Source organism: Microtus oregoni, unplaced genomic scaffold (assembly GCF_018167655.1).
Source record: "Microtus oregoni isolate MIOR12 unplaced genomic scaffold, Mior012 000027F_ref0000203, whole genome shotgun sequence".
In the NCBI taxonomy this organism is placed as follows: Eukaryota; Metazoa; Chordata; class Mammalia; order Rodentia; family Cricetidae; genus Microtus; species Microtus oregoni.
The window spans coordinates 18,736,675-18,754,971 of NW_024543086.1; the positions used below are offsets into that span (position 1 = coordinate 18,736,675).

At 50.6% G+C, this 18,297-nt stretch overlaps 2 protein-coding genes across 2 annotated transcripts; both read right to left on the reverse strand.

The window, feature by feature from the left end:
• Window positions 1–1,367: 1,367 nt before the first annotated feature.
• Window positions 1,368–3,660, reverse strand: LOC121463959 (serine protease 29-like). The gene is made up of 6 exons (XM_041676556.1): window positions 3,584–3,660; window positions 3,399–3,459; window positions 3,067–3,247; window positions 2,690–2,955; window positions 1,863–2,029; window positions 1,368–1,782 (listed from the first exon to the last, which is right to left on the reverse strand). Exons 1-6 carry the CDS (start codon window positions 3,617–3,619, stop codon window positions 1,618–1,620), a joined length of 876 nt encoding a protein of 291 aa, XP_041532490.1. The 5' UTR covers window positions 3,620–3,660; the 3' UTR covers window positions 1,368–1,617.
• A 7,161-nt stretch (window positions 3,661–10,821) lies between these two features.
• LOC121464029 (serine protease 29-like) lies at window positions 10,822–12,863 on the reverse strand. Its single transcript, XM_041676619.1, has 6 exons — window positions 12,753–12,863; window positions 12,488–12,548; window positions 12,154–12,334; window positions 11,777–12,042; window positions 11,067–11,233; window positions 10,822–10,986 (listed from the first exon to the last, which is right to left on the reverse strand). Exons 1-6 carry the CDS (start codon window positions 12,753–12,755, stop codon window positions 10,822–10,824), a joined length of 843 nt encoding a protein of 280 aa, XP_041532553.1. The 5' UTR covers window positions 12,756–12,863.
• Between the last annotated feature and the right edge of the window lie 5,434 nt (window positions 12,864–18,297).

The following is an 18,297-nucleotide window of genomic DNA, read 5'->3' on the forward strand; positions in this document are numbered from 1 at the left end:
GCCAGCCCGGGCCACATAGATCTCCCTTCTCCAAAAGAAATAAAACTGAAAGACAAAACGACCGTGGAAGGAGTGGGGAAGGCTGCTCTCTCTCTGCGGAGCACAAACAGGCTTGGGCTTCTGCCTGATGGCCAGGTCCCTTGCACACCTGACAGGCACCCCAAACTACAGTGGCCATCTCACACCCTGCAGCACCACCCGGAGGCTCTCTGGTGCACAGCTAAGAGTGTTTTCCAAGGATTTACTCTGCAGCCCACGGTAGCTTGTCCAGTTCTCAGCTTTCAGCAAAAGCCGCCTTTTCTTCTCTTGTTCTCTCCTTAGAGCCATGTCCAAGTCACACATGGCAGAGACAGATGTGCACGGGTAGCAGGGCTCACCTCCCCTTCGCCTCCCTCAGTCCCAGGCGTGCAGGTCCTGAGTGTGGCACAGAGAAGCTACAGTGATCCCAGGGAGGGTCTCTGCTAGAGAACTGGGAGCTGGTGCAGGGGTGGACACAGTTGGCTGTTTGCTGGTATTCAGGGCCCACAGCAGGCCACAGAACTGGCTGGTTCCCAGTCACCTTTGAGCACAGCCCACCCCTACCACCCTCCTCAGTAAGATACCGAAAGGTGTATGTGGTAGGGGCGAGACCACCCTTGCAATCCCCCCTCTTTCTCATCTCTCAGGTGAACTCTGACTGGGTCTCTTCTCACGCCCCTACAGCCTTCATTCATCTCTCTTAGTCTTGGATTAGTCCCAACCAGGCTATGACCCTGTCTCCTATGTACCACAGACCTGACACCCAGCTCACTGCCCCATGCCTGTGGGCATCTTCCTTGGGACGCTCAGAATCTGCTCTAGATGAGACTAGTTGCGCCAGCCCCATCCTGGCTTGCTGACCCCTCATTAGGCTGCTCAGACACCTGCTTGCTGGGCCTGGGGCTCTGGCGGAAGGGTGCTGAGGCCAGGGCTTACTTCCCAGCTCTATCTTCCTTAGGTGACCGTGTCCATACAGTCTGAGTACCTGAATCTACAGAGTCCCAGCATAGAATGAACGTGGGGATGAAGGATGAGGACTTCCTGTGAGTTCCCTGATCCCAGGGACATTGTGCCACTGGTGATGGCTGAAGTCTTTTGTCGGGCTGAAGATCTCCCCCGGCCCCAAACTCTTTGTGCACAGTGTAACCACCATTCTTGGGATGCCAAGATATTGAGGCCCAACAGTGACTGTCTAGCTACCTGGCTAGGACAAGGACACAGCACAAACAGGTTTAGCAGCGTGGGCAGATGATTCTGTCAACATATAGTAAACAACATCTGTAGGCCTCTTTTCCAAAGAAGAGGAGATGCAAACTCACACAAAATCCTGAGCTTAAATGTGTGCAGAACCTTTATTAAGACCAGCCAAAAGTTCAATAGCTACATGCCTAGCAAATCCCACTCCTCTCTCCCTCGAGCTGAGAGCACCCACCCCAGCCGGCCATCCTCCATGCTTTCTTCCCTGGGTCAGGTATGTCCAGATTCCCAGAAGGACAGGGGACTGGACAGGTTCAGGAGACCACACAAAGGCTGAAGCAGTGGATTCTGGGAGAGGTTAGCCAACTCATCTGTTGATCAGAAGGAGGCCGGCAGCTGAGCTCAGGAGAACAACTTCATCTGACCAGTGATCCAGGGCAGGAAGGACTGCACGCGGGCATAGACCCCAGGGATGTCTCTCAGGGCACAGCCGTAGCCCCAGCTCACCACTCCCACCAAGTTCCAGGAGCCTGCCACCCTGCAGACCAGGGGGCCACCTGAGTCACCCTAGAAGAGGAAGAAGCCTCAGTAAGTACTGACCTTGGAGTGGGGATGGGAACAGGAAGGGGGAGGTTGATGAGACTCACATAGCAGGCCCCACGGCCTTCGCTGCCAGCACACAGCATATCATCCTGAATGAATTTATAGTTATGGTTCCAGTGCCTGGTGGCATTGTGGTATAGCTGCTCACAGACGGCATTGTCCACTATCTTCACCCGAACCTGCTGCAGGCGGTAGGGAGGTGGCAGTGGTGCTGGGGAGAGAGGAAGCCAGGCTGGTGGTGCATACCTCCTACCTGTCCACTACCCTGCCTTTCCTCCTGGGAACTGAGAATAGCTCTATCCCTACCCAAATCCATCCCTGGAACAGTGTGTGCGGGAGACACCAATCTGCGAGATCCATGTCCAACTCTAATACCTAGGAGGCTAAAGATGGATTCTGTCTGCTTAAAGGGGCTGGCGAGATGGCTCAGAAGGTAGAAGTGCTTGCTGTCAATTCTGAAGACCTGAGTTCAAGCCCAGGGACTCAGAAGGAGAAAACATTCCTGCGAGATGAGTGCCGTGACACACATGTCCCCCCAAATAGATACAAAAATAATGCAACAAAAATCTGTCTGCCTATAGTTCAAGGACCAAAGAGTATTCCCAAGAAGAGGGAGAATGGGGGACAGGAAGGAGGAGGGACTTTCCCCCTCAGAGTCTTGGGTTCTGGGCCCAGCCATGCCATTGGCCTCAGGTGCAGAGCTCTGATGAACATCTAAAGTGTCTGGCGGACACATCCTGAGGCACTCTGTATTCGTCAGTACCTCCCTTTTCCCTCCTGCATCCTGCTCCCTAGGACCCCAGTGCCACCCACCCGGGATCTTCAGATGGCAAGTTTGCTCCCACAGCCCAAACCTTTCCTTGATACATACCGAACATGTGGGCCATGCCCCAGCCAGTCACCCAGCATGGGTACCTCGAGTTGACCTCGAGAGACCCAGAGGTCAGTTTGACAGGCTTAATGTTGGCAGAGCAGTCCAGGGGTTTCTCCAGCCGGAGCAGAGCCACATCTGAACCCAGGCCAACATTGACATAGTCCCGGTGCATGATGACCTGGCTCACTCTCAGCAGCTCCTTGCCCCCATAGAGGTAGACATCCCCAGCATGGATCCGGAAGGATGAAGGGTCAGCATCTCTCCTGAGGGCAGAAAGAAGCTGTGACGACATATTCTAGTATGGTGGGGGCGTTGGCCCCGCCCTTCCGATTTACCCCTCATCCTACCCAGCACTGGATGGCAAAGGAACTCACTTGCGAATGCAGTGGGCAGCAGTCAGCACCCACTGTGGGTGAATGATGGAGCCCCCACAGATGTGCATCCAGGAGGCCGTGTAGTAGTTGTAGATCCTTAGGCTGACCTGCCATGGCCACTTCCCCTGTGGGGCGCTGTTACCCCCCACGATGCCCACCAGTACATCCTCAGACACAGGTTCTGCAAGCAACAAGTAGAATGTCAGGAGACCAGTGCCCAACCTACCACCTACACTAGGACAGAGCAGGTTACACTTGTGTCCCCAGCACTCTGGGGACTAGGCTTTATGTAGCCAGTGTAGAAAGAAAAGGTTGCATGGGTTAGAACTCACCTGGGGTTCCAGCAGCGGTACACCCAACAAAGAAGAGGGTCAGACACAGCAGGCGCCACATCTGTACAGAGACAGAGAGAGTACGTGAACGGGGTGGCTTCCATCAGGCTGGAGAGAGCTGGAGCCCCTGCATGGATCTGGGAGAAGACAGAAGCATGGAAGGGCATGAAGGAAGCCAGGCTTGCCTGTGATGGAGAAGACTGGAACCCAGAGATGAGCATCTGGGAGGGAGGAGGCTGATGCCCTTACTATGCAAGGTCTCGGGAGCTCCCTCCTGCCAAGGCTTCTCGGCCCCTTTATTCTCAAGCCCCAGGAAGTGGGCAGGAGCGTTGGTCAGACCTCTGCTCCAAGGAGGGGCTGGAAGGAAGTGGCCTTTAACCTCAGGCAGGGACTGTTGGGAACTATGTCCTTCCCTGGGTCCAGGCACCCAGAATAACAGTCATAAGGGTGTCACCGTCTGCTCAAAGCAACACAATGGGGAAGTTTGGAGGAGGAGTGCCTACTTCACCCCAACTTGCAACATGAGGGTCCAGGGAAGATAACCCTCTTCAGCTGTGTAGGTGACACTCAGACCCGGGTTAACCAGCCCCCCCCCCCATGCCAAGTGCGTATAATCATGCTATTGACATTACAGGGAAGCTTCTGCCCAAGGCTCTCCCTGGGCCTTACAGTGTCTAGAACATAGGTCCCAAATACACTTCACAAAAACTGCCCTGAATAGCTGAAAAACTTGCCACCAAGAATACTAATAGGCAGTTTACAGCATGGAACCCAGGACCCATTCTTTGTAGCAGTTGTGGGAGTGTGAAGCCCAAAGATACCAAAGCAGTGTGGGAGCCAGCAGCTCGTACACTCCACATCCTTGCCGACAGCAGCTCCATCTTGAGTTTCTCCTCCACAAATCTTAGCATCAGACATGCCCTGGAACCACCATGGGCTCTGGCAGAGCTCTCTCCCAATTTGTGGCTGGTAATTCTGTGTGTGAGGGAGATGTGGGTCAGTCTCATGTAGTCCAAGATGGCCTCGGGCTCAGTATGTAGCCTAGGATAACCTTGAACTTCTGATTCTCCTGCCTTACCTCTCTATCTCCCAAGTACTGGGATTACAGTTGTGTGCCAACCATGCCTGGTTTTATGCATTGCTGGAACATTTTAGGCAAGTAATCTACCCATTTCCAGCCTCTGGCAGTTCTTTCCTTCTGGAGGCAGGGAGGGGACTGTGAGACAGGGTTTCTCTGTGTTTCCCCTGGCTGTCCTGGAACTCGCTCTGTAGACCAGGCTGGCTTCAAATTCAGAGACCCGCATACCTCTGCTTCCTGAGTGCTGTGATTAAAGGTGTGCACCACTACAGCCTGGCCCTCTGCAGAGCAGTTCTTTTACCTACAAAGTTCCTAGCTTTGGAACACTGGGGACAGTTCAAGGCTCCATGTGGGAACCTAAGGGGCCTATCTCCCATACTCAGGGTCAGATTCCTAGGCTTGCCATGGTTCTGTCCCTTCACTCACACTATCCAGAAGAATGAGGCTCCTTTGTGGGCTCACCAGCCCCATGGCAACCTCCTCTTTTTCAGCCACCATGATACCATCTTTCAGAAAGGGTCCCATTAGCTGGGCGATGGTGGCGCACGCCTTTAATCCCAGCACTCGGGAGGCAGAGGCAGGCGGATCTCTGTGAGTTCGAGACCAGCCTGGTCTACAGTGCTAGTTCCAGGACAGGCTCCAAAGCCACAGAGAAACCCTGTCTCGAAAAACCAAAAAAAAAAAAAAAAAAAAAAAAAAAAGAAAGAAAGAAAGAAAGGGTCCCATCAGTCACTGGAAACATGTTCCTGCTCTTTTCCCAAGGTGTCGCAGAAAGCAATGGCCATCCCTGCTCAGAACTTGAGGTCTCCAAGCTCTGAGAAAGTGGCTTTAGGTTTCAGGTAGTACTGATGGAATAGCACACCCGGTTGTTCGGGGCTGGCTCTCTCTGGGGAGTATGGAGGAAGCAAGGAAGATGCATATCTGACCTAGGTCCTCATACAGTGAGATCAAGTCCTGAGTGCTTGGACTAAGTGTACAGAGAACCTGTGCATGGGGACAGTGTGAGTCCGGCGGCCCCATAATGGGTCAGGGTACTTTGGGAGAATCATGTAAGCCTAGCATCAGGGCATAGAGTGCTTGGCCCTGGGACCCTTGCACTGTAGCAAGGGGGGGGGGTGGGACTGTGAGGTGGGAATCACAGTCTGAAAGGGAGTCTAGCTGTGGTGTAGCCTCGAAACCTGCATGGACCATCAAGACTGGAAACAGCTAGCCAGATGTGGTGGCACACACCTTTTATCCCAACAGAAAGAGAGAACATGTGGATCTCTGAGTTTAAAGCCAGTCTGTCTAAATCATGAGCTCCAGGCTAGTCAAGGCTACACAGTGGGACCCTGTCTCAAACAACAAAACAAAGTAAGACTGGGAATGGCAAAAGAGGGAGAAGTAGGTTTTCCTAGACAAGAGATGCTTGTTTTTGCAGTTGCATGGGAATACAGACAGCAGGTGAGTTTACGTCTCCCAAGGAGCCTAGCAAAACCTGGAGAGTGACCCACGAGATCACTCAAGGAAAACCATTTCCTGCTTCCTATGGCTGTTGCAAGCCCAGGGTGCCTTATCTGGGTAAGATCACCTGAGGCCCCCATGAGTGGTCCTGCTGTCACTGTTAGGCAACAAGACCTGGAGACAGGATACCTGATAGAGACGGGACCAGGCCACCATGAACGAGCACATCCAGCGATAGGATCAGAGAGAACTAGGGAGCCCAGGATCTGGGTCAGGTAGCCGTTAGCTCGGGAGCCACAACCTAACCCATGAGAGGTCCTATCCAAGTTCTGGGTTCCTGGATGCCGTTAGGTGAAGGATGTGGTTGCTCAGAGCTGGTGTTGCAAGAGGCGCTGGGCCATCATTGTCTTGGAGTAAAATGACTGGAGTTGTCAGGACACTTAAACTACAGCTGATCAGAGGCTCAGGCCAGGTTTTCCAATGTCTCCAAATATATCCCAGCCTATGCTCAAGGGGAACATGGATTATTGTTGAGCCAGCTCCTGGGTTAGGGACAGTACTTTTGCAAGACCCCAAAAGTCCTCTTCTTGAGTTCTGGGTGATCCAGGAAGAAATATACATTATCCACATAATTAGATTTTGTTACAGGAGGGCCTCCTTGTTAGTTCCAGCTGCCTGGCTAGCTAAGACCCGAAATAAGCACACAGAAACTGTATTAATTAAATCACTGCTTGGTCCATTAACTCTAGTTTCTTACTGGCTAACTCTTAAATATTAATTTAACCCATTTCTGTTCATCTGTATATCACCACAAGACTGTGGCCTACCAGCAAAGTCTCAGCACATCTATCTCTGGCAGCGGATCCGTAGCGTCTCCCTCTCTGCCTTTCTTCTCCCAGCATTCAGTCCAGTTTTCCCGGCCTACCTAAGTTCTGCCTTATCAACAGGCCAAGGCAGTTCCTTTATTCACTAATGGTAATCACAGCACACAGAGGGGACTCCACATCAATATTTGCTCAGTCACATGTGATGCTGGCCAGTTCCCAACATTCTCAGGTTGACACTGAGGGAGCAGAAACAATATCAGTCACTGGTGAGGGAGCCCTGGCTGTGAAGCAGCATGTCAGAATACCCCTGACTAGTATTGGAGGCTGCCTTAATGGATGTTCAGTCCGAGCCTTGAACAGATGGGACATTAGCCTGGGAGTCGGGAACAGAGCAGAATGTCCCTGGGATTGAGATGAACTAGCGTTAGGGAAAAGCCTGGGGTCTTAACAGCTCTACCTCACAAAGCTGGTCTCAATGTACTGACTTGTCTTCAGTGCCCAGGGCCACACTTTCCCTGTTCTCTTCTCATGGCATCAGGCTCAGAGGTGAGCAGGGGAAAGGTCCAGGGTTGACACTCTCAGCGATTGGTCCTCAGCCTGTGTTTTCTGAGTTGTGTGGCCTTAGGGAAACCATTATCTCCTCCGCTCCTAATCTGGAGTACAGGGACAATCTCCCCTGCCTTGGGAGGAAAGAGCTGTGCCCAGTGAATGTGACACAGGAGTGTCCCCAGGCAATGTCCCGGGAGTTATTATTGGTCATTGTTTTTTTGAAAACGGGTTTATCAAGAACATTCCAGAAAGGGTTCTGACACTAATAGAATCCTAAAAGGTTTACTTACGCCGAGATTTCACTAGAGACCAGCCAGCTGTGTGTTCACAGAAGCACCTGTCAAAGGCGTCAGGACACAGTGGACTCGGCCCTGAGAAAGGCCAGGCTTGGCTGAAACATCTCTGTGCAGACTGCAGCAACATTCAATTATGATTTTCTCCATTTAATTTTCTTGTCTTTTACATTTAATTGTCTCATCTTTTAGAGAGCATTTTGCTTTTTAAAAAAAGCAGCGATGTCAGACCGGGGACATAACTCGGTGCCAGAGTCCTTGTCAGCCCAAGACTCTGGCTTCAACCCCCAGCACTGTAACAGAAAGAACAAAAACAAACAAACAAACAAACAAAAAACACCAAATCAACAATGTCCATTAATGAAAACGCATCTGTTTCCCTGTAGATAAGGATAGGGCTGGAGCCATTTGTGAGAAAGGATGAGTGTAAACCAAGTCCAGCTCTCAGACTTCAAACCACCTAAGTGTGTGCCTCCCTAGACACTGGCCTGCAGGCACCAACTACCCTCAGCCCCAGATGCCCCAGCAGAGGACATTACACCTAGGGCTTCCTGGGACATGTAGAAGAAGGCATGTCACCCACTCAGCCTGGTGAGGGTGCCTCCACAGACCTGCTACCCTCATTTGCTGTGGATGACTGTCAGGACCTTGCAGGGAGAAGCTACTATATCATCATCAGTAAGGGATGTGGAGATGAAGCTAATTCCTAGGGGTAAGAGTGTGGTTACAGCAGGAATATCACCAGGGTATATTCTCTGGAAGTCGGTGCCATCCTATAAAGGAAGATGAGGTGGGGTTCCTTCCCCACCCCTCCCGCCACCTTTAGAATCTATCAAGTGGGATCAACTTTCTGAGCCTCCAGGCAAAGGTCACTCAGTGGAAATTAGTGAGACGTATACTCTGTCCCAGGCGTCATGGTGCATACTGAGGCACAAGTCTGAGGCCAACCTAGCCTACACAATGAGTTTCAGGCCAGCCAAGGCTACAAACATAGGAAGATCCTGTTTCAGAGCCAGGTATGATGCACCCTTTAATCCTAGTACTTGGGAGGCAGAGGCAGGCAGATCTGTGAGTTCAAGGCCAGCCTGGTCTACAAAGTGAGTTCCAGGACAGCCAGGACTACACAGAGAAACCCTGTCTCAGAAGAAGAAAAAAAAAAACAAATAAAAAGATCTTGTCTGGGGCTGGAGGCAGGTGTGATGATTCCCAGCAGGTACAAGAGCTACTAACCCTGACAACCTGAGCTCCATCCCTGAGAGTCACGTGGTAGGAGAAGGGAGCTGATTCCTACAGCTGTCCTCTGATTTCCATATATGCACCCTTTCCCCCCTCCATAGACACACACACACACACACACACACACACACACACACACGCATCCAGGCACACACACATGCACGCACACACATGCACAAAGCACAAACACATACACATGCATGCATGCACACACGCACACACACATGCTCACTTGTGACCACTAGCTTTTGGCCAGAGACTGAGGGAATATTTCTGAACCCTAATAGGTAGACTAGGGGCACTTACACTAACATGTTCTTCTGAAGAGCAGAAGGACACCTTTGGTATATTGACTGGCACCTAGAAGTGTTGACAAGTATTGGCTCTCCTGTTCTAGATATTAGCATCCTGTAAGCCACACAGAATGCTTCACAGCGGGCATGGGCATCCAGTACCACATGGAGCACAGCTGAGCACAGTGGATTCAAACAGCCCACAGACCACACTTCCCTAGCCCTGGCTCCCACCATGTCACCGGCAGAAAATAAAAGGTCATTAGGGTGGCACAGGAAGGGTCTCGAGCACAGGCTGTGGGGAATCTGACTGCTTCAGTCGGAGGAGCAGTGCCCATTGCCCCACCACCCTGAGGACCCCCTGCTTACCCCCAGAAAGGAGGAGTTAGAAGAGAAAGAACTGGGTCAATCCAACTCCAGCATCCTGGGAGCCATGGAATAGCCATAGTCAGAAACTCCATATTCTTCTGCCCTTTGCCATCTGACCCTGAAGCAATGTCACCCAAGTTGTGTGCTACAGAAAAGCCTTTTTCTTCCACCCTCCCTGTCCTGGAGAGGTATTGGAAGCACAGGGCGGGTCTTGCTCTTGATGGGATGTGCTGGATAAATAGGGGCGTGTGTGTGTGTGTGTGTGTGTGTGTGTGTGTGTGTGTGTGTGTGTGTGTTTAGAGAGCATGTGGTACCTTTGAGGACAGTGGCACTGTCCAGATGCCTGTGGGAGCCATGGGAATCAGATGACTGCCACTCCCCCTGGACAGTCCCCTCTCTCATTGCTCTGCTCAGCTACAGGCAGGAAAGGGAAGGAAACATGCTAAGACACCTGCTTCCCTTCAGAAGAACAGAGGTCAAACCTGCTCTGCCTTGAGGCCCCTGTTTAGCCAGCTGGGAGCCCCACAGGACCCTACGGTCTTCCCTGCAATCCTGATTGCCCCTCCAGACTCAGCAGAACCCCAGTCAGAGCCTCTTCCAGCCCCTCTCTGCCAACCCCCACCCACCATGTACCCAGGGTCAGAATTGCTCTCTGAGGGAGGCTGTGCAGCTGCTGGCCTTCATCCTTACTCCGGAAATTAGATAGCTGCCACTGTGTGTAGTTCAAGGCAACAGCCCAAGCCAATCAGATAACCTTAGCCACACTGGATAACTGAGTCTACAGAGTCTTGGGGTAAAAAAAAAACCACAAATGAGATACAGGAAGGACATCAGCATTGCAGCAGTCTCCTGGCCCTAGAGTGACGTTGCTAATGGTCAGAGAATCATTGTCCCAAGGTGGGACACCTGGGATTGTCACCCTTCCTATCACTGCACAATGTTACCATATCCAGGTTCCAGGATGCTATAGGGATGCTAGGTGCTTGAGAGACAAGAATCAGCCTGATAACCGTTCAGGGTGCCTGGGGAACACGTGCAGACTGCCCGAGCCCCATGTCTGGTGACTTCAGCCCTTGCTTACTTGTCTAGAAAACCATTAAAACAGCATCTATAGGTGTTTCCACTAGAGAAAAAACAGATTTGTATTCATACAAAAACTCAAACGTGAATGTGCAACACATTTTTATTAAAGAAGCCAGGAAATAGTCCTTCAGTAGCTAGTGCTCAGCGCACTGGGCGCCAGCGCTCCAGAGCCTAAGCCCTGCACGGCCGTCCAGGAATCGTGACGAAAGCCGAGCTGTCGTCGGCTGACCGGCATGAGGCCAGCAGCTGGTCTTAGGAGAACTTCTTTATCTGACCAGTGATCCAGGGCAGGAAGGACTGCACGCGGGCATAGACCCCAGGGATGTCTCTCAGGGCACAGCCGTAGCCCCAGCTCACCACTCCCACCAAGTTCCAGGAGCCTGCCACCCTGCAGACCAGAGGGCCACCTGAGTCGCCCTGGGAGAAAAAGAAGCATTGATGGTTATTGGCTCTGACGTGGGAATGAGGACAGAGATGGGGAGGTGGATGGGACTCACATAGCAGGAGTCTCGGCCCTCACTGCCTGCGCATAACATGTCCTGTAGGATGATTCTCCGATCTTGATTGCGGTGGCCGGAGGCTTTGTGGTAGAGCTCCTCACAAAGGTCATTGTCCACTATCTTCACCTGCACCTGTTGCAGGCGGTAGGGAGGAGGCAGTGGTGCTGGGAAGAAGAGAGGTGGGACCAGTTGGTGCATAGATTCCCCTAGCCATCCCACGACCCTACTGCTCCACCTGGGGGTCGAGGGGAGGCCTCTCTCCAGTGTAGCTCCATCCCTGTCTAAGGCCTCTACAAGCGTCAGTCTCTCCTTTGTGGAAAAGAATGTGTGGATGCCAGCCCGAAGGGGCCATGTTCACCCATAACTGCTTGGACACATGGATTCTGTCCACTTGTCTGTCAAGGGCCAAACAAAAGGATTTGTTTGCTGACATTTTCTCCAAAATACTTTATTATTAGTTGGAAAATAAGAACCAATCCTTCCATCTCAGAATCTTGATTTCTGGACCCAACTGTGTCATTGGCCTCAGATGCAGACACTCAGATGGACATCTAGAGTAACTTGGAGGTGTAGCTAGATTAGTCCATGTTGGGTCTGCAACTCTCTTTTCCTCTTTGGGTCCTACTCCCAGGACCTTGGTACCACCCACAAGGAATCCTCAGATGGCAAGTGTGTTCCCACAGCTCACATCCTTCCCCAATACTTACCATACATGCTCACTGTACCCCAGCCAGTCACCCAGCACTCATCCTTCTCGTTAATCTCGAGAGACCCAGAGGTCAGTCTGACAGGCTTGATGTTGGCAGAGAAGTCCAGGGGTTTCTCCAGCCGGAGCAGAGCCACATCTGAACCCAGGCCAGCATCGACATAGTCCCAGTGCATGATGACCTGGCTCACTCTCAGCAGCTCCTTGCCCCCATAGAGGTAGACATCCCCAGCATGGATCCGGAAGGATGAAGGGTCAGCATCTCTCCTGAGGGCAGAAAGAAGCTGTGACGACATATTCTAGTATGGTGGGGGCGTTGGCCCCGCCCTTCCGATTTACCCCTCATCCTACCCAGCACTGGATGGCAAAGGAACTCACTTGCGAATGCAGTGGGCAGCAGTCAGCACCCACTGTGGGTGAATGATGGAGCCCCCACAGATGTGCATCCAGGAGGCCGTGTAGTAGTTGTAGATCCTTAGGCTGACCTGCCATGGCCACTTCCCCTGTGGGGCGCTGTTACCCCCCACGATGCCCACCAGTACATCCTCAGACACAGGTTCTGCAAGCAACAAGTAGAATGTCAGGAGACCAGTGCCCAACCTGCCACCTACACTAGGATAGAGCAGGCCATGAGCATGCCCCACAGAGTCCTGGGGACAGGGTTTCTTGGAGGCTCTGTAGAATGGAAGAAGTGCTATGGATAAGGACTCACCTGGGGTTCCAGCAGTGGTACACCCAACAAAGAGGAGGGTCAGACACAGCAAGCTCCACATCTGTAGAGAGAAGCACAGGGGCCAGGAGTTGGAGGGGCCTGGAAGTAGTCTGGGTCAGGGTGGAGAGGACTTGAGCATGATTCGGGGCAAGAACAGGAGCATGGAGAGGTGTGGAGGGGACTGGGCTTGCCTAGGTTGGGATGGAGAGCATGGAAATCCAAAGTCAGTGAAGGTATCTGGGAAAGGAGAGGATGGTGCCCTTACCATGCCCGGTCTCCACAACGTCCTCCTGCCTAGGCCTCTCAGCCCCTTTATCCTCAAGCCCCAGGAAGTGGGCAGGGGGCTTTGGCCTGGTCACTGCTTGGAGGAAGAGCTGGGAGGAAGTGGCATATGACCTCAGGAAGGATGGGAGGGGAGACCTGGAGTCCTTTGCTAGCAGGGTTACATGGGTGTCACCACCTGTTTGCAGCAGCATCACCAGGAATGTTGGGAAGAGACAGAAGTGTCAGATATCCCGGATGCAGCCTGTGTCTTATGGGTGAGAGAATCCACCATCCATCTAGTTAACTCTGAGACTCCAGTGGAGCAACTCCCCCACGCTGGGAACACACAGCCATACCCAACACATGTCACAAAGAGCTCCAGGCCTAAGGGTCCTCTGCTAAGTGTGCACTTTCCAGCCCCAGACAGTGCATCCTGCAGAAATTCCCCAGGGCATCCTGCAAGGGCCTCCTTGCTGCTTCAGTGAGCAACCGAGGTTTAAGAGCCCAGTGCTGGTCAGGGACACCCACAACCCAGGACTGTGGCTGCTGTGACTAACTTTGCTGTCAAATCCAAGAAAAGATGTTGCCTGGAGCCCACAGTGGGCCAAGCCAAGCTCTCCTGTTTGTGGACCAATTAGACTACACTTTCCTGTAGCTCTGGCTACTGGAGTGTTTGGGTGGTTGAAGGGCCAAGACCCAAGGGATAGACCATGTGCCTGCCCCACTCCCAACTCTACAATGGAATTTGCCCTTTTAGGGCCAAAGGGATACCTAACTAGCCTGATTCTGGAAGCTCTGTGTTCCTGGCAGGAACCCAGAGATCACCTGGATTCCATCCTGGGCCCAACCCTTCACAGCTAGGAGAGTGTGCCCCAAGGAGACACCATCAGCCAGCATCCGTGGGCATTTCTGGTTTGGAGCCTGTGACGACCTCACGGGCACACAGTAGGTAGAAGCCAGCAGTGCTGCCAAACTCAGGGCACTCTCACTTTACAGTTTACAGTGTCCCATTAAAATGACCCCGGTTCTGCCACAGACACGATCTCTCCCACCCATCTTGTGGCAGAAACAAAGATGCCAAAGAATTCTAGACCTGAGAATTTGTCAGTAACTGGCTCCCTACAGCATCCCTGCTGTCAGCATAGGAGGGTCAGGATACCCCACTGTCCCCTCCATAGAGGCTCTCAGAGGCAGCTCAGAGCCAGAGTGGGGACTCATCTTGGTTCCAAAAATATCAAGTCCCGTTATATAATAACTAGCCACAGGTGTTGTGAGGCCCTCAAGAATGGCAGGTGTGCCCAGAACTGCCCAGGACACATGTTCCTGGGAATTCAGTAGCAGATGTATTTCTCACAAAGAAGCAAGACAGATGATTCCCATACCCCTGAGCAGGAGGAAGGGTTTATATGCTAAACTGGACAAAGGTGACCCATAGCTACCTCAAACCTGAACCCTGAACCCTGGCTTTCTCCAACACTATTAGCAAGTCCGACATCAGTAAAAAGACAATATGGGCATCAGAGCCTGGCGGGAAATGCTTAGATGGTTATCATAACAACAGCCAGACCATTGCCACATCTAGTGATAGGATCAGAAACAGCCAGCAGCCATACAGCAGTGGGGTACATCTGTTAGCACAGACTGACCAACCAGAGGGTCGTGACCAGGTTCTGGTCTCATGGATGCTGTTAGAAGGATGTGGCTACCCAGGGCTTTGTTGCAAGAAGGGATGTTGGGCAGAAGCTGGGACAGGGGAACAGCACTGGGCACTAGGGTCTCAGAGCAGGGTCTACCCAGGAGTAGTGGAAAGGCAAAATCTTGTTTTTCTTTTGTGTCCTACTGCATCCCAGCCCTAAGGACAAGGAGAATGTATTAGTGATAATCTTAGCACTGGGCAAAGTGCTTCTGAAAGATGTGAAAGGTTAAACTGGAGGATTAGCAGTTAGCAAGATCCCTGATGGAATGACAGGGAGGGGAGCAGCACTAGGAGTAAGACAGCAAGAAGACTGGAGAGACGGCTCACCTGTTAAGAGCACTTACCGCTCTTGTAGAGGACCTGATGTCCGTTCCCAGCATTCATATGCACAGCTCGGGATCACCTGTAACTCTAGCTCACGGGGGTTCCCAACCCTTTGGCGTCTTTGAGTCTCTGCACATGTATAAATCTATACAGAGACCACACACACACACACACACACACACACACACCTAAAAATAATAAAAATAAACCCTAAAAGAAGCAAACTTCTAAGATGAAAAAGCACAACTTCTTACACCTCTCCTGACCTGAGGCGAAAGCCTGGCAGCTTAAAACAAAGGCATAATGGGGCCTTTTTCTCCCACCAAGAGGGCTCCTGTTCTGATAAATTGGAGGTCTGTCCGATCAAGACACTGTTAATGAGAATTCTAGAAAAACCAAGTGCCTGGTTACAGTTGCAATGATGTGGAGAAGCGGGAATGTTGCAGCTGCAGAAGCTAGTTAACTTATCTTGGACTAGCTGTAGCCCCCAGAACAGCCTCTTTGTCCACCTGAATCAGAACTAGCATCCCGTGACTAATCTGTAAAAATCATTGGAATCTATTAACTTACAGACCACAAATGTGCTTACTTCCTGTTTCCATGTGTTTGCCCTTCTGAGCACACCCATTGAGCAAGTGTTAAGTTTGTCTGGTCCAGACTCTTCAGTTGGAGTGGTGATCTCTTTCTCTGAGACCCAGAACTTCTTTCTTTCTTTTTAAAGCAGTTTTGTTTAAAATTGATTTATTTATTATGTATTCCTGCATACTAGAAGAGGGCATGATGGTTGTGAGCACCATGTGGGCACTGGGAATCGAACTCAGGACCCTTGAAAGAGCAACCAGTGCTTTTAACCACTCTCCAACTCCCAGAACTTATTTCTAACCATGCCCTACTTTTAAATTTTAAATTATTTATTTGTTTGTTTGTTTATTTATTTATTTATTTACTTGGTTTTTCGAGACAGGGTTTCTCTGTGTAGCAGTTCTGGCTGTCCTGGACTTTCTACATAGACCAGGATAGCCTCCCAATTGCTGGAATTAAAGGTGTGCACCACCACCGTCCAGTTATTTACTTTTTTTTTTAAAATGTTATGTATATGGATGTTTTGTCTGCATTATGTGTTGGGTCTCAAACCTGGGACAAATGGCTGAGGTGCCTATTAAACATTTCAAAGAGGACATTGTCACTAGGCTTTCCCTGCATCCCTCAGTCCCTACCTGATACAGGGCCCTCCTGGCTGGCATACCCCACCCCTACTCCAAACTTCTTCAGCCCAGGGGCTGGCATGCCCCTTCCCCAGCTGCCCTTCCCTGTATAATCCAGCCATTTTGGTTACCTGTTCTCTCAGGTCTTTCCTTTGCCCTCTTAGCTGCTGCTCCTAGTTCCCTCTCCCTTCTCCTTCCCGTCTCCTCACGTAGCTGGGGTCAGCTCTGCTCTGGGCTTTCCCAGATGTCCCCTCCTCTGGCTATGGTCTCCCACACAGCTACAATAACCTTTCGCCTCCACCATGCCTAGGAGCAGCCATGTCCTTTCCTCTGTATTTCTTTTTCTCATCATCATTATCTGTGCACCCCTTGCATGCCGGATGTCCATGGAAGCCAGAAGAGGGTATGAGATCCCCTAGAACTGAAGCTACAGGCAGTTGTGAGCTGCCATGTGGGTGCTAAGAATCAAACCCGTCCTCTGGAAGAGCAGCTAGTGCTCTGAATCACTGTCAGCTCATTTTAAGCTGGTGATCTCAATTGGAACTCCTTTTAAAAATGTTTGAGCATGTGTGTGAACCTTTAGGGTCATTTTGGACTACACAATGACGATTGTTTCTGTGTCTTTTTTAAACCTAAAGTCCAAGAATAAAAATAAATAAATTTAAGGAAAAAAAAACATTTTTTCTATACTTTACCTCTGAGAGGATTGTTTTAGGGAGCCTACCAGAGATGATCACTCAGACACAGTTTATAGACAATTGAAAGTCTTTATTCCAGCCATTTGGGACTACACCCTAGCCATAACCCTGAAACTAAATAACAAGAATAGAAGCTGCTCTCATAACTGACTTGCTCACAACTGAAAGTAGGTCAGGAAAAAAAGTGTAAAGCCAGTCATGGTGGCACACATCTTTTATCCCAGAACTTGGGAGGCAGAGGCAGGTGGATCTCTGCATTTGAGGCCAGTCTGTCTACAGAGTGAGTTCCAGGACTACACAGAGAAGCCCTGTCTCAAAAAAAAAAAAATTAAATCAATCAATCATTCTAGCACATATCTTCTTCCTTCTTCTGTGTCTCTGTGTCTCTGTGCTTGTTAAGAAGTCAAATGAGCTACATGTGAGTTTTAAGAGAGAAACAGTGACAAGTTAGTTAATGTGTGGCCATCGCATGGAATTGCTTATGGTATCAGAACACTACATTTGAAATAAAAGTCCAAGACTCACAGGCAGAACCTCAGTAGGGTGCCTTCATCTTCTTTGACATTTATTAAAGAAAGAGAGAGCAAGAACCCTCCAGGGGAGCATAGCCTGGGTAACCTAGTTCAAATCTAATGTTAGCTTGCTTATAAAAACCTGTTTCTGTAAATGCTTTCCCTCTGGTTTGTTCTATGTAGCTTTAACGGCTGTTCATCCCAGAGGCTAGCTAGCATTGAAGTACTATAACAGGCACTGATTTTAAAATGTAACTGTTCTCACTGACAACATGAGTTTGCTTTAGATGATACAGAGTAACCTAATTCCTCTGTCTAAGCAGCAAGATAGACTGTTTTGCTTTGTTTTGTTGGGGAAGAGGGGTCTCACAATGTATCCTTGGCCGGCCTTGAAGTCACTATGTAGACCAGGCTAGTCCTAAACTCATAGAGATTCACCTGCCTCTGCCTCCCAAATTCTGGAATTAAAGATGTGCTCCACAAGATAGGCTTTGGTTAAGTTTTAATGTTTTATTTATTTTTATTTTATGCATATGAATATTATGCTTAAAAGTAAGTGTACCACTGTATGCAGAACCCCTGGAAACCAGAAGAGGATGTCAGATCCCCTGGAACTAGAGCAATCAATGGTCTTGTTAGGTCCAAGACAAGCCTTCAAAATGGCAGTGCTGGTGACAATGTCCTAAACAGGATTGTTACTGGGTAAACAGAAACCCAAGCTCAGCAGCCCTCAGGGGTCTAGTAAGGTGGACTTCAGCTACCAGGAAAGTCACTCCTTCAGCACTTCCGGCTGCTGAACAACTCTCCTGGGCAAGGGCCCCTGGTTCCCGATTAACACAACAGCCTGCCACACATCACAGCCCCATGCCAACCCCCAGGCTGGAATCCCCAGGTTCCTCTGCACCTCTCCTCCCATCACTGCCTGCCCTCTCTGAATTGACAAGGCGTTTCCATGTGGGCTGCTTTTCTGGCCTCCTGAGAGGCAGCCTGGCAGTTAGATTCCCCAAATAAGCTTATCTTTGTACCCAGGGAGTGCTGTAGTTTCATTGAGCCCTTGGTTACAGTTGTGAACTGCCATGTGAGTGCAAGGAACCAAGCAAGTATCTCCAGA